We start from the raw sequence: 21782 nt of genomic DNA on the forward strand, positions 1-21782 counted from the left end.
CTGCGGCCGCTCGCCAGTGGTGAGCTCTGATTGGCTGCGGTGACGGTTGAGGCGGTTGCCGGAAGGGGCGGTGGGAGGAGAGGCAATATGGCGACGGAGAGCGGAGAGGGGCCGCAGGAGATGATGGAGGGTGAGAGCCCGCTTAGGGGGCCGGCACGGCTGCGGCTGCTGAGGGGGTCGGGACGGCCTGAGGGCGGCTGCCACCTGTGTGCGGTGGGGCTGGTGGGCCCTCTGCGGCCGGGAAGCCCCCGGCTGTCCATCCCGAGGACGACTGCCTGGGGGAAGGGGGCCCTGGCTGGCCTCGAGCCGGGGAGGGCCACCCGGTCCGGGGGGCGGTGGGTGCGTTACATGGGGTTTGGCGCGACACCGTACCCCTCCCTGGGGGCTCCAGGCGCCAGCGGTGGGAGAAGTGGGTTTATGGAAATGGCAATGGCGTAGAAATTTAAAGATAATAAGAAAGGAATCCTCTGGCATGGCGATATTTTTTTCCTCTGTCGCACCGTGAAACAAGAGGAAATACTGAGGGGGAGACCGAAGAGGTGCGAGGAGTTTCAGGTCCCCGGGGCCAGGGTGGCCACCAGAGTTGTGTCTGGGTAAACGCTGAAGGGATCTAACAGGTTGTGCTGGGGAGATGGTTGCTTTTATCTGCAGGGATCTTTTATTTATTTTTGACGCCTTCACTACCTTTGTGTCATATGTACTATTGTACATGATACTGATTTTTTTTTTTCTAAAAGCTTTTAAAATGTAATAGTACTAATTCCATCTCCGTAATCTTTGGAATTGCACTTCATTGATCTAAGAAATTTCCTTTTTCCTCCAGTCTTCTTCCCAGATTGTTGGTTTTAGGAAGATGTGATGGGAGGAAAAAGTACATCCAAAATCAAAGTAGAAACAAGGGGTAAGAGGCCTTTTATTTAAGACTAAACCTTTCATTTAGTTAACTTAGGATTTCTACTAACTGCATAGTGGTATATGTCAATCCTGGTTATTATATCTGCTTGTTACTTCTTCCCCCGGCCCCGCTGCTGAAAATAGCCTAATTCTGCTGTTCTGTATCTTACGCAGTTGATAAGCGGATTGAATCGGAGGAGTCTGGAGACGAAGGAGGGAAGAAGCAAGCAGTTCGCTTAGTAACAGACCTCAGTCAGCAGAGCCTGAGAGATGAGCAGAATGGTGAGAACGCAGGTACTTTGCCAACCTAAATGATGCTGTTAGGAAGTGTTGTCTCACCAGTGATTACAGTAGCATTTATGTTTCTTGTGGCTACGTGATGGTTGTATCAATATTACTGAGCAATGTGAATCTGCCCTAGAGCAACCTTCTTTAAAAATAAATAAATGATAGTGTTATCATGGCTAAAATCTGCCTTCTTTTTATGGAACTGCTGATATCAGACCTTTGTTTTCTTCTTACTTATTTATCCATCCACATTTTGCTTTGAAATATTTAATATCAAAATGCAAAACATCTTTATTCATACTTTTTTTGTAGACACATAGTAACTGTCTGTGGAAAGATGCAGGAAATGTTTGTTAGAAAAAAAGAGAAACTGTTTTTTATAATTGTGCTTTAGTGTATGTTGGTTTTTACCAGAAGAGTTGCCAGATTCCTTTGGAAGGCAAAGAATACTATTTCCAGATGAACTGAAGGAAGATGTAAATGTCTTTTTTTAATTCAAAAATTCAGAGAAACCAAAATGATATCTGTTTGAATGCTCTTAACTTTAAACTTTAGCAACTATTTCTACTGTTTTGCTGTTTATATTAGAACATTGGGTAGAAATGTTGACAGACGGTTTTAAGCCTGTACGTGTTTAGTTGAAGGGTTTGCTTTTCAGTAACTTGCGTAGAATTTGTTGGAGCAGATCCATTCTGAAGACCCTAGCTCACAATCTGAGGTGTAATAGCATCCTTTTGGTAGGTGTGTTCATGTGACCATTATTGGTCTGGAAATGGAAGTGAAATAATAAAGCAAATATTCTGCAGCAAATTTTAATCCTTTTTGACTGTGCATCTATTGCAGATCTCTCCTAACCTCAGCCTTGCCCATTGGAATTTATAAATGTATTTTCAGAACTAGAAAATTATTGTCAGAATTTTAACTCTTGTCTCCTAACTATAGATGAACTCTGTCTAGGTATAATTCATTGTTGATTGTAAAAAAACACCCCTATGTACTAATCAAAAAATGCTGTGGTGAGGTCTGTAAGAGCACACCTGACAAATTGTACGTTCTAAGCGCTGTATGTTCGATACAACCATGCACATCAGTCAGTCACAATGTTCCTTTGCATTCATGTAACACGGAGTGTTTGTTCAGCTGGTGTAATTTAGCTGTGCATTTGAGGTTATATTTTGTATGTTGTTCCCCTGGGAATTATAATATTAGAGACAGTACTTTGTGAATTACTATTTATTCCAATGAAGGCAAGAAAAAGACATTCAGATGTGCTGGCTGAATTACGTTGGATGCTATTTCACATAATGACCGTATTGTTACTTTATCTTCTTCCAAACTGAATCCAAGGGATTCAGAAAACTTCTAGAGTAGAAACCAAGCAGGGGAGTAATTTTGGAACATTTGAGTTAGTTTCCCCAGCCAGCTTTTTTTTGTTTCTCCGCTGCAAGGAAAATGAAGAGTATTCCACATTTTTCACAGAAAATCATAAATACAAAGAGCTCAAGCAGCTAAAACTTCAAATTTATCATTTCAGTAATTCTCTGAGGAATAGTGCTTCTGTTTAGAAATCTTACTTCACTAATTGTAATCTTTTTCATTCATGTGCAGTTAAAAAGTGTAATTAAACTTTTAGTTGTTTTAAATGCTTATGGTACTGTGAACTTGCATAACTCAGTAACTACTTTTGTGTAGTGTGGAATTTGGGTTTCCTGAACGTCATATTTTTTCCCTGCATCTGTAAAGCTGCGTAGCTCACAGGCACAGGTTACACAAAAATTCACTTAAGTGACTTTATGCCAGAGCAATGTTTTTTCCCCTTGAGAAACCTGCTGTGTTAAAAATTGCAGGCTAAAGCACTGTTTGCATACTTACTGTAGAAAGGTCAGTTTAGGGTGCTTTATGTCCACTTGGTTTGTAAATAAAATGTTGGTTGACAATTGCTAGGACTGTAAATTCACTAGAGCCGTTTTTGTTTCTCTTCTTTGAGAGAAAATGTACTTTAACATTCTCATACCAATACTGATTTATCAGTGTTATGAGTATACGCACCTCAGACTGCTGTGGAGAGTGTTTTGTTACATAAATGCTAGTGCATCTGTGTTCAGTTTTAAATTGCTTTTATTTCAGTGAATTCAATACACATATCCTGTTATGCCTTCAGACTTGTGTACTTTTTTTCTTACGCTAATTCTACCAGGGTTGGTCACTCAACGCCATATGACAAAAATATGAGGAGGGGATGTTCTTGTATCGATGAAGTTCCTTCACTCTCAGCTACCCTTTGACAGATCCCAGAACAGAGTATTTAACACATTGCCAAAAGTGTATAAATGATCTATAACGGATGCTGTGATGAAACATGTAATTTTATAGAGAAGCCTGCCAGCCAAACAAGGTTGAAGGATTTTTTTATATTTTTTTACTTGAACTTTTTTTGGTTGACGGATTTTTTTTTTTTTACTGAGTATGTGGCTGACTTTACTGTTGGACAACTTTGAAGTCTCAACAGGAGAAGTTCCCTCACCATGTATACTAACTTACTGCTAGTACAACTTAATACAAGGGGAATAGTTTGTTTTACTTTTTTTAATGTGATACCTGAAATAACAGTTGTTCTGAACTTGTGTTGTGTTCCTGTTGGCTGTAAATTCAGCAAGGATGCTTGTTTGGCTTGGAGCACTTTGTGCTGGCAGCTCTTTGCACTTTAGAAATAGGTCAAAGAGAGCAGCCTTGATAGCAGCAGGGTAGGGTATCGTACTCCCCTGCTGAAGTGCATAGCTTCTGATCTGGAAGAAAATTAAGAAAATTCAAGTGTTGCCCACTGTGAAAATCTGACAGACTTATGTATGCATGTCAGTTTTGGTGGCATTTCTGTACTGTGATTCAATGTCACCAAGCCAACCAGGTCATTTTGCATTCTGAAAATATACTTTATGCTCCCTGCTAATTTATGCCATAAAGAACATTAAAAGATGAGGGTTAAAAGTTTCCTTTTCAGTCTTACTTGCTGTAAGTCAGTTCAGTTAGTGCTCTGTCCTGTTTGAATGCCCAGGCAAGAGCAGAAGCCCAAATACAGCAAAGAAAATGGTGTGTGGAACTGTCAAAACCTTAGAGTTTGATGGCAGTATTAAAAATTGTAATGCTTGTACTGTTCATCTTTACGATACTACTTACAATGCCAAGCATCAGTAGGAAACCCACTTACTGAGTATAGGGGACATTTGGCCTTTACAAGAATGTTATAACCATGCTGGGCTATAAAAATAGGCATTGCTTCTGGGTTAATGGAATGAGCTTGGATACAGTGATGCAGGAGTTAATGCAAAAGCCTTTGGGATTTCACTGTAAAGTTCCTTGGTTTTTTGGTACATGAAGTAGCAGGGGTTGCATTTTGTGTGTCTGTTTTGCAAAGTCAAATTAGACTTATATTGGAAATTGATGCAACCAGGACACCGTCTTCAACACATGGGAATCAGGCATGAATTATTCAGCATGAATCTATCCAGTCAACTTTACTCCCTCTTGTGCTATGCTAGAAGCACAGCAAATGTTGGGCTGTCTTCCAGAGTTGTAAAGACATTTCCCAAGAAAATGTATGCAGTGATTATGTTTTCTAGCATATTAGTGAGTTCAGCCCAACAAAAGAAGGAAGATCCGTGCCATAGTGTGCCATTGACATAAACTGACAGTATTTATGAAAGAAAAGCTAAAGGGTGGTATTGCTGAGATGCTTGGTCATTCCTCGCGCTGTCACTAGACGGTTTAGATTCCTTCTTGGCAATGTTGCGTTACGTTATCGGAGGAACGCAGGCACTTTGGATGGTGTATCTTCAGAGGGATGATGGCCTTAAGCATAAAGAAAAGGAATCCTGCCCACATCAGTTTTCAGCCAGCATTATTCAGCAGCCACACAAGCATGCTGGGGAAGGTGCTATTCTTTCTGTCTTTTGCATCTAAGCATGAAATTCTGTTGTTAAGAAAGTTGTTGGTTTTTTTTTTTCATTACTATCTGTCATGATGACAGCCAAATAGGTGAAGTGTATTTTTAATGCAGCAGAATATCTGATCTCGTGTGTTTCTTCTTTTGAGGAGTGTTTGCTCGCTTTGTCTCTCCAGATGTTAGCCATTACTCTCTTGCCTTTAGCTATCAGGTAGCAGAAGTTTAAGATATTTGCTTCTACTGCAGGAGAAGCAGAGACACCAGTGGACATGGAGACAATTAGCCTGGACCCAGAAGCTGAGGTAAAGGCAGATTTTTGTCCTTATGGGCTTTATACAGCAAGAAGAAAAGGTAGGCAAAGGCAAGTATTGAAACCTGGTTAAAAGATCTAATTCTTCTGAAGGTGCTGGCTATCATGATCTTTCCCCTGATTGATCTAGAGCCTTTAGACTAGAAGTAGAGGAGTTTTATTCTTTGTCAGTAGCTGACGTGCTTTGTTAGTCATTTAGAATTTTAAATTAAGCATGGAGGCACTGAAAGGGGGGGAATGCTACAGCATTATTCACGGGCTACAAGTTTTAGTGGGAATATATTTAATGAAATGATTGTTGCTGTCAGACCCATGATTTGTAATAGGCATAGTTACTTGACCAGTCTTGTGCGTTGGCATAGGCAGCCTCAAGAGCCCGTTAGCTGGAGAGTTGTTGAACTTGGGTGAAGTGCTCTGTTTCTCTTTGACTGGTCTGCAAAACTGGAACATCTGGGGCTGGGCAGCACAGATGTGAAGTGCATCAGCTGGTTGCCAGTGCAGAGTTAATGTTCACAGAACGATCAGGTTATTTGAACTATCAGTGGTTTCTGTTCATCTGAGGCCTGGAACTGGAAATAGCAAGGTATGCCCTAGCAAAGTGTGTAAGAGAATTTTATGCAACACTTTATTCATGCTAGACAGCAGAATTTGGCTGTCTCAGTAAATTCAGAATTTAAGAATTAGAAAAAAACACTAATTTTGGCATAACATTACTCAGGCTTGGGAAAGGACTGTTGCCTTTTTGCAGATACTGTGTTTGCAGTTGGCAAGCTTAGGCCACGTGCTTCACCTATGGCGGTAAAATCATGTGCCAAACCCAATTTTCACAAGGTCTTTGTTCTCAGGAAGATTATAGTCTTACAAAATGAGCAACTTGTTAAAACTTCCTTTCAAAGTCAAAGAAGGTTGACCTTTGAAGAGTATTTTGAAACAACTGCTGAATCCCTCTGTTTCTCTTTCAGGATGTTGACTTGAATCACTTCCGAATTGGGAAGATTGAAGGATTTGAGGTGCTCAAGAAAGTGAAGGTAATAGCCCTAAGGAATTGGAACCGGAGATTTCGTGTACCTAACCTGTAAGAGGATAGATAGAGGAGTCTCTTTGGCTGAGATCTAACGATTCACTTCACGTTTAACTGAAGGAGGTAGTGGTTACCCATTTGTCAAGTAGTAATAAAAATCCTGGGTTTTGGAAGTAGGTTTTGGAAGTGGATGACAGACGATGCCTTAGGGTTCATCCGAAGAGATACGTTCTGTATTCACACAGCAGGCTTAACGTAGAATAATGTAGATTGGAGAGGACCTCTGAGGTCTTTAGTAAACACCTGCTCAAAGCAGATGCAGTAGAGTGTATTGCTTAAGATCTTCTCCAGTCAAGCTCTTGAGTATTTCCAAGGATGGAGATTACGTAGCCTTTCTGGGCTGCTGTTCTAATGTCATCTTTGTGGTAAAAAAATTTCCTTCTATAGAGTTGGAATAACAAGAAAAGATTCTATTAAAAAAAATTGCAAACAAAGCCAAAAACCAAACACTAACAAAAAACCCAGCAAAACCCAACGCGGGGGGGGAAAACAAACCCAAATTTATTGTCTGTATGCCAAAAGGCACTACATGCTGTTATTCATATCTATTTTTCTGTTTGTTTTTAAACTTTTTCCCAACTATTAGACTCTCTGTCTCCGTCAGAATTTGATTAAGAACATTGAGAACCTGGAGCAATTGCAGACCTTGCGGGAACTGGATCTCTATGACAATCAAATTCGGAAGATCGAGAACTTGGAGTCTCTAGTGGAACTTGAGTGAGTCCAGGGGAACCATCAAGATTAGGTTGAGGGTGGTTTGCCACTCACTGCTGTACTTATTCCAGTATTTATCACCCAGGCCTTTCTCAGGATTCATTTGGGTGCTCTGTGAAGGATAACATCTGTTTTCCATTGGTATTTAACCTGCGTTTCATAATCCTGCAGCTCACCAGGGACAGTCAGCTGGAAATAAAATGTGTGCTGCAGAAGGCAGTGAGAGTGATAGGTGGTTGCAGCTTCTATGCAGGTGTTGAAGCACGCAGGCACCCCTTGCTTTTGGCAGCAAGAACTCCATATAACATGTTTTTACTCCTGCAGAAAATGATGAGATTTCAGGTAAGATTAGGACATTTTCTAGAGGGCGTTAGGGAAGGAGTAGCACTCTTCCCAGTTTCTGGCACCTGTCTGTGATCACTCTGGAGATACACTGTCTTCATGGGGGTGAGGAAGACTGACCTACTTTGCGCAGTGAACTGCTTCACACTGTGTGAGGCCTTGATGTTGTCCTGGCAGAGGCAGAGCTTGTAGGCACATACCTTTCCCGAGAAATATGTAGTGCTCAAGACTGTCCTCCCACAGTGGTAGCTCCATGACGGGGCAAAATGATGGCCATCTTCTGTGTGTGACAGATTTTTTTTTTTTAAATTGTTTCGTTACTTTTTTTCCCCTGACACACCAGAAGTATTTTGAAAGTTTTATTTGTTGTCACTTCTGATAAAAATAAAATTACACTTATGACTTATGTTTGATCTCTGAAGATAGTGAGGTTCCCCACCAATTTACAAGTGCCTCTTCCAGAATCACCCATGCCTGATGGACTGAAGAGACCTTTGTTTTGTTTTACCTCAGGATCTTGGACATCTCCTTTAATGTTCTGCGACACATTGAAGGACTAGATCGGCTTACTCAACTTAAAAAACTCTTCCTCGTCAACAACAAAATCAGCAAAATTGAGAATTTGAGCAGCTTGCAGATGCTACAGATGTTAGAGTTGGGATCCAATCGAATTCGGGTAGGCTTGGTCTACAAGATGTTAGCCAGAGAGTTTTGAGCTCTTTGGCTTGGGGTTAGCCTTTTCTGAAAGTGCACTTCATTGAATTTTACTTGCAATTTTTTCTTTTTATTGTTCCAGTCGTTTAATGTGCAATTGCTTATTGCTGCGCATGCTGAATTCTTTAATGATGAATGCTTGTAGTGCCTGGCTGCTAAATTGCTATTTATGAATTTCTTTCTTTAATGAAGTCATGCATCCATTGTGTGTTGCCTTTTGCAGATGATGGTTTCCTCCTGCTAGAGAGCCAAGCCTACCTAAGCTAGCAATTATTGTTTTCTCTTACCTTCCTAGAGGCTGGTGCTGTGTTGATAAAACCTATTGAAAGCAAATTTAAATCTAGTTGGATTTGTATGTGTAACTGATAACCAATGTAGCAGGTTAGTCTCACTCAGGAAAAAAGACTTTCTTGAGGCTTTGCTCTGAAATACCTTAAAAAAAACCTGGTACTGTACTGCTGATTACTGGGGATTTTTTTTTTATTGTGCAGTTTGTGACTTTTTCAATTTAGGTGATTTAAAATCTGTGCCACTTAAAGGGAAGGAGTTCTGAGTAGTCTCTTCTCCTTATGGAGACCTTAACTATTAATTTTTTAGGAGTTTTTCAATTATATAAGTTTTAGAAAATACTTGTAACAGATGAGTGCATTTTAACCTGAAAATTGCCTAAGTTGGCACTCCCATTTACAGTCTCTGAAAAATTACTTGTTATGCTGAAAGAGCAAATCAGGAAGAAACCTGTGTGCCCTCTGTATTTCAAGCCTTGTGGAAGCACAACCAGAAAAGAAGGAAAATTCAGCTATTTTAAACAGCCTTCTAAGGCAGAAATGTGCGCTGCTTTTATGAACTGGAAAAATTTTATTTTGCTCAAAGCTACACTGGACTGAATCCTTTTCCATCCAAAGGAATTTCTACTTTGCAAATTAAGTTACTTAGGGGAATAAATCTAGATCAACCAGATCAGATAAGTGATTAGGAACCTTAGAATTTGCATTGCCTGGGGGAACATGAGTTAGAAAGTGATGTGCTTTCCTGTATTCAGAATCAACAGGCTGACCATACTGATCCTTATGTTAAGCAAAACTATACTGTATTCCGTATCTAAGCATCATTACCTTCTGAAAAAAAAAATCCACCTAGTTTTCTGAATTGATACTTAGAAGGTACATTGGCACCATTATCGTCAAGCTCAAGAATATCTTTTAAACAGTTAGGTTAGATTTATTTTATGTTTTGTTTTCTCAGTGTTGAGCCTGAGCACATTAACAAAACAACCAAAAAATCCAAAGTTACTATTGTATGGTTAACATGAGCTTCTTAAATTACTTTATTGTTAGCATTTTTTCTGTTCATCTGTTAATTCTATTCTGGCTTCTTCAAACAGCACTGCTGTATGCTTCTAATTGCCCTACTGGAGTGAGTACCCTGTGCCTAGGCGTGAAGAAATGTATCTTATGTTATTTGGGGACACCTAGAACTCTTTCAGTAGTTTTCTGTTGGTAGGGTGCCTGGCTATGTGCTTTACAGGTGGGCATATCCTTAACTCTTCAGGGTAAAGGCCTGTGGACTGTCTGTTCAAGCAGAATTCTTGGCTCTGAGGTGCCTGACATACTCATCCCCTGTGTATTAAAGCTTCTGCAGTAATTCTGGCTTACTCATTTTAACCTTTTGGAGCGCGCTTACCCTGGAGTCTGTCATGACGTACAAAGCACTTGTAGTTCTCTCCCTTCCTCCTTCCTCACCAGTATGAATGGTGGGGAAGCAGAACTTTATGCTTGAGTTGATGCATTTCATGCTTTTTTCTCAAAGCCGGACTGAGGCAACTAACTGTAAGGCAATCACTTATTTATTTGTTCCTTAGGTTTTTCCCACCCTCATGTCCATCTGTTTTGTACTGTCCCTTAAGTGTGGGTTTTCATAGCTTTAAGTGGCTTTTTTTTTTCCTTTTCCCCCCAGTTATTTCCTCTCAATATCCTGAGAGTCACAAGTATTTCCTCCTCAGGGCTGGGGGAGCTACCAGTGAGCAACAAATATATCATTTTCTTGCAAGGTCCGAACAGGAGTCAGCTCACAGGCTAGAAGGACGGAGAATCCACATATGAGCTGATAAACACCTTATGTTGAATCTGTTGGAGGTTGTGGGACAGAGCTTGAAGAGCTTCTTTCCTTTCCAGAATGCATCTATAAATACATAGTGTGTGTTTGCTTCCATCTTTCTCTTCCTTCCTTTGTACACACGTGGATAAATGCATATGCACGACGCACACATAGAGTAACTTAAGTGGTGCTAGGACTCAGTGGCCTGTCTCACCAGCACTACTAGTCCCTGAAACTCTTGCAGGCAAGAAGGGTGTGGAAAAACTGAGATGTCACAAGGTACTTGAGCACAGATGCATAGCTCTATGTGTATCTATATTCATATTACTGTTCTTCTGTGAGCTGAAGTCTGGTTTTAAGATTCTGGTCTCTTTTAACAGGACCATTTTTTGAATTAAGAGACTTTCCCCTGAAAAAAAAACCCCACTATTTTTGGTTTTGTTTTTTTTTTCCTTTCCTAAGCTCACCTTTTTCCCCTTTTTCTTGCCCTTTTTTCTGTCTTCTGTTCATGCTTTCTGCCCCTTTCTCTGTAAATAAAGAATATGGTGGTTCTTGATGCCTGAGAGGTCCTTCTTTTCTCCCACTGAAGGCTGAGTTCAGGACTTTAAACTGGTATAGGGTATGTGTTCTGCCAGTAGTGTGTGTATTTAAAGCATGTATGTCACTTGGTATGTGTGTGTTCTGCCAGTAGCATGAATATATAACCAGTAGTTAAATATATTAACATATATACCCATGAGGCAGTTAACCTTCCTTATGACAGAGAAACTGTTGTGCAAGGTAAGCTAAACAGCTTGCCTCTTGTCTGTGTTATGCAGTCACTGATGGTCAGGACTAAATTTGCAAACTGCATTTTCTTCTCCCAGACTCTTTTTCCATTCACTAGTGACAAATTTTTCTTGCTTCACAAATGAGTATCTCCTGACATACGATACACTCCATGGCCCAGGGACTGGCACTTACAGTGCTTCCCAAGCCTTTTGATTCTCTGCTCTTGCTGCTGGACAGTGGAGGCCACAGCTGGGACAAAGCGATGTGACCCTTGATGAAAATCAGTGAGTAGTAGTGCCACGAGCCAGCTGTCACGTGGGCTGAGGTTCACTGTCACTGCACAAAGTACTGCCTTGCTCTGCTCTTGGGTCACAAGGGAGGTCCTACCTTGTGCGTGCTTTGTGTTGTGGAATTGGCAGGCTTGTGTTTTGCAGGAGTGTAGCTCCATGGGTCAAGGCTGTAAAATGCAAAAACTCCGACCTGTAGATGTATTTGCATTACAGCAATAACACTGTCTCCTTTGGTCATTTTGCAGGCAATTGAAAACATCGACACTTTGGCTAATCTTGACAGTCTGTTCCTTGGGAAGAATAAAATCACCAAGCTCCAGAACCTGGATGCGCTGACAAACTTGACTGTGCTCAGTATACAGGTATTGGTTCTACTTTGTACTGTTGCCTTCTGAACAGCGCTGGTTGCCTGAACCACCTTGTGATTTATGATAAGCTCTTCTGATTCAGCAGGTCTTCAGTTTTTGAGCCAAACTCCTCTACTGGAAGAAAGTGTGATGTTCTCTGTGTTATCTTCTCATGTTTTCATACTAAACAAGTCTCATCCTTTCATACTAAATGAGATTAACAGACATTGATAAAATGATAAAATAAATGTTTGATTTTTATGGAACAGAGAACAAGAAATGAGTGTTATCCCCTATTTCCTTCCTGAAATACTCTTTCCTAATATATTGCAATAACATCAAATGAGTTATTCCAGGGAGGCTGCCAGTTACTCCAGGTACTCCAGTGAGCTCAGTGTTGCTACTCCCTGAACAGGGAAGAAATGTGAACAATCCTGTGTTAATGAAATCTGTCCTTAATGAGCTTATGGAAAGTTCCTTCCTTTTCTTAAAAGGTGGAATAAAAGACACTGAACTAATTTCTTTCATTGAGTCTCTTCCTCATCCACCTGACAATGCTACTTCATTCTATATCTCTTACAGCTGCTGGTAAGAAAGCCATACTCACAACATGTTGTAGTACCTGTACGTGTCATTATTCTATAGGACGTAAAGAATTAGGTACAGCAGAGTGTATTGGGATTGAAGTGTTGTGACTTATCTTCTGACCATTCCACTGCAAAGACCTACAAAATGAATGCTATTAGTGGCTTGTTTCTAAAAACACCAAGAGGAAAACTTTTAGGCTACAACTTTTAATGGGAAGATCAGAGTCTGATTCTTCTAAACTTTGAGACTTTGTCTCCCATGGAACTTCCTTGTGCGTTGGTGGTACAGAGATCAAACGAGCTGAGCTGATGTGTGGACCTAAGCAGACTGTTTCCCCTTCGCATCCATACTTCAGAGAAATGCTTTTTCTCCAGTGACTCACTTGGGTTTTGGTTTGTTCAGAGTGGACTTACACTGCTGTTACACTTTCAGAATAACCGTCTGACCAAGATTGAGGGGCTGCAGAGCTTGGTGAATTTGCGTGAGTTGTACCTCAGCCACAATGGCATCGAAGTCATCGAGGGACTGGAGAACAATGTGAGTAGGCTTTTGCTAACTGTGTGACAGAATTGCTGCCCTAAGCTGCTCCTGTTAGTGTCTGTGCTTTTCTGGAAGCTTTTGTTCCTCACCTTCCCCAGTTACATGTGGGGTCCTGAGTCTCTTGAAAAGACCACACAGATCCAAGTATTTTTTACGTTTTGATATCTTGCATGGGTGAAGCTCCTCTAGATCTTCTGGAGTAGAATTGTGCTTCCCCTCCCCAGGTCATGAAAACAAGTTACATAAGCCTGTAGCGTTTTCATTCTCACCCAACAGTAGATGCCATTGTCAGAGAGCAAAGACAATCTAGAACTTAGTTGGCTCTCTGCAAGTCAGAAAAAAAAAAAAAACCTTTTCCTAAAACTGCTGAGTTTCCTGCAGCAAAAAGTTTGTTCAGCTCTGCTGCTTGAGAGGACACTTATGATCTGATTTTTAATGGATTCCTTCTCTTAATGTACTATGAGGAAAGCTGACTCTTTAGGAGCCCTTGGCTGGAAGTTGCCATCCAGCCAGTAACTGCTTTCGTTTTGTCACATGGCTTCTGGGAGGTCAGTAACCCAATTTAATTAAAAACAGTCTTCCTTTCTATATTTAGGCAGTAAGAGTTCTTGGGCTGCATGTAAGCAGCTCGCAATAACGTGTCTTTACTTCTGACAGTTTCCATCTCTGGATCCTATCTGGGCCCATCTCTGGGCCTAGAAAAAGTGGGACAGAGAAGATGAAAGGAAATCCTGTGTAATGTTTTTGTGTTTGCTTGTCTAGAACAAACTCACAATGCTGGACATTGCATGCAACAGGATCAAGAAGATTGAAAATATCAGTCACCTAACAGAGCTGCAGGAATTCTGGGTAAGCACAAGCTGGAGCTGAAACATCTGTACAATGGTGAAAGAAACCCTTCAGGTGGGAAGCAGTGGGAAGGTGGTGTACACGTATGTCTTGTTCCAGTGACCAAGTTTAAGATCTTGACAGTCTGCATGGATAGAGTATACGATGGTTTCTCCTATGGAAGGAATTGAGCTTAAAAAAAACATCTTTGCAGGGCTTTGCTTAGTGCTAAAGAGCCTGCCTCTACCCGGGAAATAGACCCTGCTTTCACGCTTGTGATGGTTATGAAACAGCCCTGCTGTGTCCTATTTCTGCAGATCTCATCTTTCTTTAAGTGAGCATGCCAGTGTAATGAGGGAGGCTGATACTGGGTCACCACTGCTATGGAGCACAGTACCTGTTTAGAACAGAGTTCATATGTTCAGATCGTTATAAATATGAAGAAAATGAAACCATCTTCTGGTTTACTTCCATTCCTGTGAGGGAGATAACTGTTCAGGGTTGCTTCTGTTTGTTTCTGGCACCCTAAATAGCTAAGCCCTTTGTCATTCATAAGTCTTGTCAGGAAATATGCAAGACACCCCCTCCTGAAACATTATATTTGGGAGCTGTGTACATAGCCGCTCACGTTTTGGGGAAAGAAGCAGCAGATGTTTACAAGTTGGCACATGCTTTAGCTCTTGTAGAGTGACAAGGCTGAGAATAAGAGTTGTGCTGCTTAGTGTCTGTCATTTGGAGTTTAAATAACTAAACTTTAGGACAGAGGTTGAGATAAAGGTGTGGAAAGCAGCTGCAAATGAAGCCAAGTTAAAAGCTGGAGTCCAAGCTACTTAACCTGTTTTCCTCATCTTGCAGAGTGGCTTAGGAGACAGGTAGAGGTGTTACCTGGCTGTGCCTATTCCATAAGGAACTCTTTAAAAAACAGGAGCTGAGAAGCCCTGTTTAACATGGCATCTTTTGGGTGGTAAAAATGAGCCAGTGTAGTGTGGCCAGCTTGGGACCTGTTGTGATCCTTTCCAGTTTCCTCCAGTCTTCCTCTTAGCTGTTGCTCTGCTTGGAGAAGATGGTGTTGCACAGCTGTTTCCACTTGTTTTCCAGAAAGCAAAGGGAAGATCTTAACCTCACTGGACTTCCTTTGCAAAAACACTAGTGCGTTTAAAGATGTATTTTTTTTTTTTTGTCAAAGCAGACCTTTGGCCAACATCTGTTCGCTGAACCTGGAAAATGCTTTCCTGACTTTTTTCCACTTTAACACTCTTAAAAAAAAAAAGTGTGCTTTTTGATAAAGAGTAGGGCAGAATTTTCTCTGATGTGAACAAGTGCTGCATCTACCAATTTATTTTTTTTCTCTCACTGTACAGCTGAAGCCACATAACAAAGTCCTGTAACACCTTAAGGAAGCAGAATTTCAAATCTTAGATACTTGTAGCAATCTTCTAACAAGTATCCCAGTACCACCTCCTGAGTGGAGAGACTGAGACATCTGAAGGTCAAGTGACTTGGCTGAAGTAATGTTGCAGCAAGCTGCAGCAGAATGAAAGAGCTGACAGGTTTTCTTCAGAGTTTTAGTCCAGGGTTTTAGCACTGGAACTCTGGCAGTCCCAGCGATGAAGCAGTTTTCTTTCATTGAACTTTCATTTTCAGGAAGAAATTCTTTGGTGTGAAGGTGGTGAGGCACTGGCCAGGGTTGCCCAGAGAAGCTGTGGCTGCCCCATCCCTGGAGGGGTTCAAGGCCAGGTTGGAGGGGGCTTGGAGCAACCTGGGCTGGTGGGAGGTGTCCCTGCCCAGGGCAGGGGGGTTGGAATGAGATCTTTAAGGTCCCATCTAACCTGAACCGTTCTGTGAACAAGCTGGAGTGAGGTAACTGAAGAAAACAGAGCTGCTGATCTGCCACACAGCAAACATGGTGTACAAAGTTTCAAGGTTACCATGGGTGCCCGATGCAAGAAAGAACAGTTGTTGAGGGGTGCCAGAGCCAACCCATTGAAAATTTTTTTATTATTTTTATTTAAAGGTGGTATTGCTTTGGTGACTGCCTCTATATCCAAAGGCAAAGGGTGGCAGCAGTCTCTAGGCTGGACAGCAAGTCCAACCTTGCACACTTGGCTTCCTTGCCAGACACTTGAACCATTCCCCTCATGTGGGAATTCCTTTGTGGTGCCAGCAATGGGGCAGCTCCTGGGATGACAGGAGGAGAGCCTGAATTGGAGAGCTTGGGGCTTTCTCTGGAGGGCAGAAGCAGTTTTTGTAGGGAAGTGATGTCAAGGGAAGAGGAAAACATCACTTCTCAGTTATGGGTTTGGGAGTTATCAGTTTGAGAGCTTTTTTTAATGTTTCCTGGAAAGTCATGACAGTAAGGGTAGATGTCACAGTGGAAGAAAATCTTGACATAAAGATTTCCACCCTTTAAATGAGCAGTGTATGGGCTGGGGCACTGTATGAAGAGACCGTCTCAGTGTCTTGCTGGGTCTTTCCCAGCATAATAGAATCATAGAATTGCCCAGGCCGGAAGGGACCTCCAAAGGTCATCTAGTCCGACCCCCCCGCAGTCAGCAGGGACACCCCCAACTAGACCAGGTTGCCCCATCGAGCCTCACCTTGAATATCTCCAGGGAAGGGACCTCAACCACCTCCCTGGGCAACCTGTTCCAGTGCTCCACCACCCTCACAGTGAAGAACCCCCTCCTAATCTCCAGCAATCCTAATAGCTGGACTGGATACACTGTCTGAAGAGGGGAGCATTTGACCAGAAACGTGGGGAGTGTGGGGAAGTTGGTTAGCGAGGCCTGGAGCGTGAGACAAGAAAGCACATCTCAGGGGCTCCAGGGGTAAAAGGATCATCTTATGTACATGAAGGCTGCACAGCATTCCTGCCCCTGGGTAGCAGTAATCCTGAGCGGCGCTGGTGTGGCTCGGTTCCTGCTAACCAGGCTTATCTTGGGAGTGTCTGTGTGAGTGTGCCTGTATGTGCTCTGCAGATGAATGATAATCTCGTCGAGAGCTGGAGTGACCTGGATGAGCTGAAAGGAGCGAAGAACTTGGAAACTGTGTATCTGGAGCGAAATCCCTTGCAGAAGGATCCCCAGTACCGGCGCAAAATCATGCTGGCCCTTCCAACTGTCCGGCAGATTGATGCCACGTTTGTTCGATTCTGAGCCTCCTGCTGCCCTCTCTCTCCTGTCCTCTTTGGAGACATGTCCCAACTGGGTTTTTTTTATCCACTTACCACTCCCCAGGTCTTCAGTACACTGACACTCATAAAGCAAATGGTCAATGAAAAGCACTGAATACCAGATCTTGTGTACAATGCACTTGTTGTTTTTGAAATGTTGTTATTAAATCTTAACACAAGAGTTCCTTGTGCTTGTGTCTGTTATTTATGGGTGAGATTTTTTCCAGAAATTGTTTGCCAACAGACTGGAGCCACTTGCTGACTTTCATTGGTTCTGTGACACACCTTCAGGTTAGTAATGTCCTAGCAAATATCCTTTCCAGATCCAGACTCAGTTGTTGTCTGTAAAAATGTGAAAAGACAGTGACAGTGCTGACGCACAGAAGAATCTGATAGAGGTGCCCATCCGAGTTACCAGGTTGGGAGTCAGTGTTAACTATCTGCTTGTGAAACCCGGGGAGGGAGGGGGAAGCCTTTCCATAGCAATTTTAATGGTTGGTTGGTTGGTTTTGGTTTGTTTTTTCTTTAAACACAGCTACAAGCCCCTTAGAGGCCTGAGGACAAGTAGCTTGTGGTATGAAAGCACTGTGGGGATATACATGCCTGGATGAGCTGCTTGTCTTCACAGAGCCACTGCACTTAAGTCTAGTGCTGTCAACTGGAAAAGGGGTTAAAAGGAGAGATGGGAGGGAAGATGGATTCTATACTTCAGGAGGTGAGGGCTCTAGTTCAGTCTTGTAGGCTCTTTATTGGTGGTTGTGGCTTCGTTTGCCTCTTGATTTCCTGGGATTTGTCAGAGCAAAATACAGCAGATGCCAAGGTGTATCATTTCTCCTTCCTGGGCTGAAGCTGAGGCTGCTTCCGCATCCACTCCAGAACAGGGCAGTGATGGATGTGGCCAGCAGTTCCTTGGTGGTCACATTGAACTTCTCCAAGGCCTGAAGTGAAGCTGAAAGACTCAGTGGACATTCTAATCTTAATGGAAATGAGTGGAGCGACTCTAGAGGGAGCCATTGATTTAGTGTGATTTCAAGTATGTCCTTCAGCTTGCAAATGCTGTCCAGGTCCCTTGGTAGAAACTCCTGACAGAGCCCACCTGCCTGGAGTGACACGTGCTTGGATTGCAGTTTTGGCAGCATGAGTCTGGAGAAGAGTAAGACATAGACCTCTCTAAAGGGGTTTCAAAACAGCTTTGTATTGATGTGGGAGGAGGCAGGAAGATTACTGTGGTGTAGTGGAAGCTGCTGCCTGTTTCACTGCTGTGTCTCTGTCATTCAGCGATTTAATACCTGTTGAGTGACAGCTGTCACCTTCAAGCTGTGGGTGCCTGCTGGAGTAGCCTTTATTTGTGGTTCAAGTTGCTGAGCACTTTTGTGAATGCAGCCTCTTGGAGTATTTAGGAAGTGGGATTTTTTTGTGGCCAAGGTACTCAGCATCATCATTTGCTTCTTAGTAATACTAAGTTAATATGACTGATACTAATGTTACTGCTGCTGGTCAGCAAGGTAAGGGTTTGGTGGTACTTTGTTACAGATGGTGTTTGCACTCAGGAAACAATGTGAATCCTGTCCTGCTTGCACTAAGTACTGCGATGTGGCCTTGCTGTCCCCCCGCCCTTGTGTTTGATGTGGGCAATTGAACGTCATGCTCCCAGTGGCTGGAAAACCGCCCTGGAAGCACTTGCCATCTGCCACCCTGTTTGTCTAATGACTGTGTGGCTGCTCCAGGGGAACACCGCTGCCCGGCTGGCACGGGTGTTGGAGCTGTGTGGCCCTGGAGAAGGGATTGTGTGAGTGGCTCTGCCGAGGCTGCGGGGGAGGTTTCCATGCGTCCTGGCCTATGGGATCTATAGGATCTTTCTGTTCAGTGGACCTGTGAGGTGTCTGGGAGACATTTCCAACGGGGTCTGTAGCATTTGCAGAAGAACATAGCAATGAAATATGTATTTTAAATATGCAAGCTGTTCAAAGGATATGGGGGCAGAGTGGCTGGAGCTGCCTGGCACAATCCTAATAGCTGGACTGGATACACTGTCTGAAGAGGGGAGCATTTGACCAGAAACGTGGGGAGTGTGGGGAAGTTGGTTAGCGAGGCCTGGAGCGTGAGACAAGAAAGCACATCTCAGGGGCTCCAGGGGTAAAAGGATCATCTTATGTACATGAAGGCTGCACAGCATTCCTGCCCCTGGGTAGCAGTAATCCTGAGCGGCGCTGGTGTGGCTCGGTTCCTGCTAACCAGGCTTATCTTGGGAGTGTCTGTGTGAGTGTGCCTGTATGTGCTCTGCAGATGAATGATAATCTCGTCGAGAGCTGGAGTGACCTGGATGAGCTGAAAGGAGCGAAGAACTTGGAAACTGTGTATCTGGAGCGAAATCCCTTGCAGAAGGATCCCCAGTACCGGCGCAAAATCATGCTGGCCCTTCCAACTGTCCGGCAGATTGATGCCACGTTTGTTCGATTCTGAGCCTCCTGCTGCCCTCTCTCTCCTGTCCTCTTTGGAGACATGTCCCAACTGGGTTTTTTTTATCCACTTACCACTCCCCAGGTCTTCAGTACACTGACACTCATAAAGCAAATGGTCAATGAAAAGCACTGAATACCAGATCTTGTGTACAATGCACTTGTTGTTTTTGAAATGTTGTTATTAAATCTTAACACAAGAGTTCCTTGTGCTTGTGTCTGTTATTTATGGGTGAGATTTTTTCCAGAAATTGTTTGCCAACAGACTGGAGCCACTTGCTGACTTTCATTGGTTCTGTGACACACCTTCAGGTTAGTAATGTCCTAGCAAATATCCTTTCCAGATCCAGACTCAGTTGTTGTCTGTAAAAATGTGAAAAGACAGTGACAGTGCTGACGCACAGAAGAATCTGATAGAGGTGCCCATCCGAGTTACCAGGTTGGGAGTCAGTGTTAACTATCTGCTTGTGAAACCCGGGGAGGGAGGGGGAAGCCTTTCCATAGCAATTTTAATGGTTGGTTGGTTGGTTTTGGTTTGTTTTTTCTTTAAACACAGCTACAAGCCCCTTAGAGGCCTGAGGACAAGTAGCTTGTGGTATGAAAGCACTGTGGGGATATACATGCCTGGATGAGCTGCTTGTCTTCACAGAGCCACTGCACTTAAGTCTAGTGCTGTCAACTGGAAAAGGGGTTAAAAGGAGAGATGGGAGGGAAGATGGATTCTATACTTCAGGAGGTGAGGGCTCTAGTTCAGTCTTGTAGGCTCTTTATTGGTGGTTGTGGCTTCGTTTGCCTCTTGATTTCCTGGGATTTGTCAGAGCAAAATACAGCAGATGCCAAGGTGTATCATTTCTCCTTCCTGGGCTGAAGCTGAGGCTGCTTCCGCATCCACTCCAGAACAGGGCAGTGATGGATGTGGCCAGCAGTTCCTTGGTGGTCACATTGAACTTCTCCAAGGCCTGAAGTGAAGCTGAAAGACTCAGTGGACATTCTAATCTTAATGGAAATGAGTGGAGCGACTCTAGAGGGAGCCATTGATTTAGTGTGATTTCAAGTATGTCCTTCAGCTTGCAAATGCTGTCCAGGTCCCTTGGTAGAAACTCCTGACAGAGCCCACCTGCCTGGAGTGACACGTGCTTGGATTGCAGTTTTGGCAGCATGAGTCTGGAGAAGAGTAAGACATAGACCTCTCTAAAGGGGTTTCAAAACAGCTTTGTATTGATGTGGGAGGAGGCAGGAAGATTACTGTGGTGTAGTGGAAGCTGCTGCCTGTTTCACTGCTGTGTCTCTGTCATTCAGCGATTTAATACCTGTTGAGTGACAGCTGTCACCTTCAAGCTGTGGGTGCCTGCTGGAGTAGCCTTTATTTGTGGTTCAAGTTGCTGAGCACTTTTGTGAATGCAGCCTCTTGGAGTATTTAGGAAGTGGGATTTTTTTGTGGCCAAGGTACTCAGCATCATCATTTGCTTCTTAGTAATACTAAGTTAATATGACTGATACTAATGTTACTGCTGCTGGTCAGCAAGGTAAGGGTTTGGTGGTACTTTGTTACAGATGGTGTTTGCACTCAGGAAACAATGTGAATCCTGTCCTGCTTGCACTAAGTACTGCGATGTGGCCTTGCTGTCCCCCCGCCCTTGTGTTTGATGTGGGCAATTGAACGTCATGCTCCCAGTGGCTGGAAAACCGCCCTGGAAGCACTTGCCATCTGCCACCCTGTTTGTCTAATGACTGTGTGGCTGCTCCAGGGGAACACCGCTGCCCGGCTGGCACGGGTGTTGGAGCTGTGTGGCCCTGGAGAAGGGATTGTGTGAGTGGCTCTGCCGAGGCTGCGGGGGAGGTTTCCATGCGTCCTGGCCTATGGGATCTATAGGATCTTTCTGTTCAGTGGACCTGTGAGGTGTCTGGGAGACATTTCCAACGGGGTCTGTAGCATTTGCAGAAGAACATAGCAATGAAATATGTATTTTAAATATGCAAGCTGTTCAAAGGATATGGGGGCAGAGTGGCTGGAGCTGCCTGGCAGAAAAGGACCTGGGGGTGTTGGTCGCCTGTCGGCTGAACAGGAGCTAGCAGTGTGCCCAGGTGGCCAAGAAGGCCACCAGCATCCTGGCCTGTGTCAGGAACAGCGTGGGGAGTAGGGCCCGAGAGGTGATCATCCCCCTGTACTCGGCACTGGTGAGACCCCACCTTGAGTACTGTGTCCAGTTTTGGGCCCCCTACCATAAAAAAGACATTGAGGTGCTGGAGCGGGTACAGAAAAGGGCAACGGAGCTGGTGAGGGGTCTGGAGCACAAGTCTCCTGAGGAGAGGCTGAGGGAGCTGGGGTTGTTCAGCCTGGAGAAGAGGAGGCTGAGGGGAAACTTTATTGCTCTCTACAACTCCCTGAAAGGAGGGTGTAGAGAGG

The 21782-nt window shown here is 43.4% G+C and overlaps 1 protein-coding gene across 4 annotated transcripts; it reads left to right on the forward strand.

The window, feature by feature from the left end:
* The first annotated feature begins 20 nt into the window (after positions 1-20).
* On the forward strand, positions 21-17098 carry PPP1R7 (protein phosphatase 1 regulatory subunit 7). 4 transcript variants are annotated; one of them, XM_014962979.1, is made up of 11 exons: positions 54-130; positions 824-901; positions 1069-1188; positions 5369-5424; positions 6395-6460; positions 7100-7230; positions 8083-8245; positions 11687-11803; positions 12809-12913; positions 13679-13765; positions 16723-17098. In XM_014962979.1, the coding sequence occupies exons 2-11, from the start codon at positions 859-861 to the stop codon at positions 16897-16899; spliced, it is 1065 nt and encodes a 354-aa protein (XP_014818465.1). In that variant the 5' UTR covers positions 54-130; positions 824-858; the 3' UTR covers positions 16900-17098. The 4 variants fall into 4 exon arrangements, with proteins under 4 accessions (XP_014818467.1, XP_014818469.1, XP_014818465.1 ...); XM_014962982.1 differs by having other exon boundaries at positions 1069-1176; XM_014962981.1 differs by lacking the exon at positions 824-901 and having other exon boundaries at positions 21-130.
* The last annotated feature ends 4684 nt before the right edge of the window (positions 17099-21782 follow it).

This window comes from Calidris pugnax, unplaced genomic scaffold, assembly GCF_001431845.1.
Source record: "Calidris pugnax isolate Ruff unplaced genomic scaffold, ASM143184v1 scaffold1156, whole genome shotgun sequence".
Lineage (NCBI taxonomy): Eukaryota > Metazoa > Chordata > Aves > Charadriiformes > Scolopacidae > Calidris > Calidris pugnax.

Excerpts from the sequence above, each read along its gene's own strand:
- PPP1R7 (XM_014962981.1), top strand. The coding sequence starts at position 88 with ATGGCGACGGAGAGCGGAGAGGGGCCGCAGGAGATGATGGAGG. Across the intron at positions 1,189-5,368 it reads GCAGAATGGTGAGAACGCAG|GAGAAGCAGAGACACCAGTG; the intron begins GTACTTTGCCAA and ends CTTCTACTGCAG. Across the intron at positions 5,425-6,394 it reads GCCTGGACCCAGAAGCTGAG|GATGTTGACTTGAATCACTT; the intron begins GTAAAGGCAGAT and ends TTTCTCTTTCAG.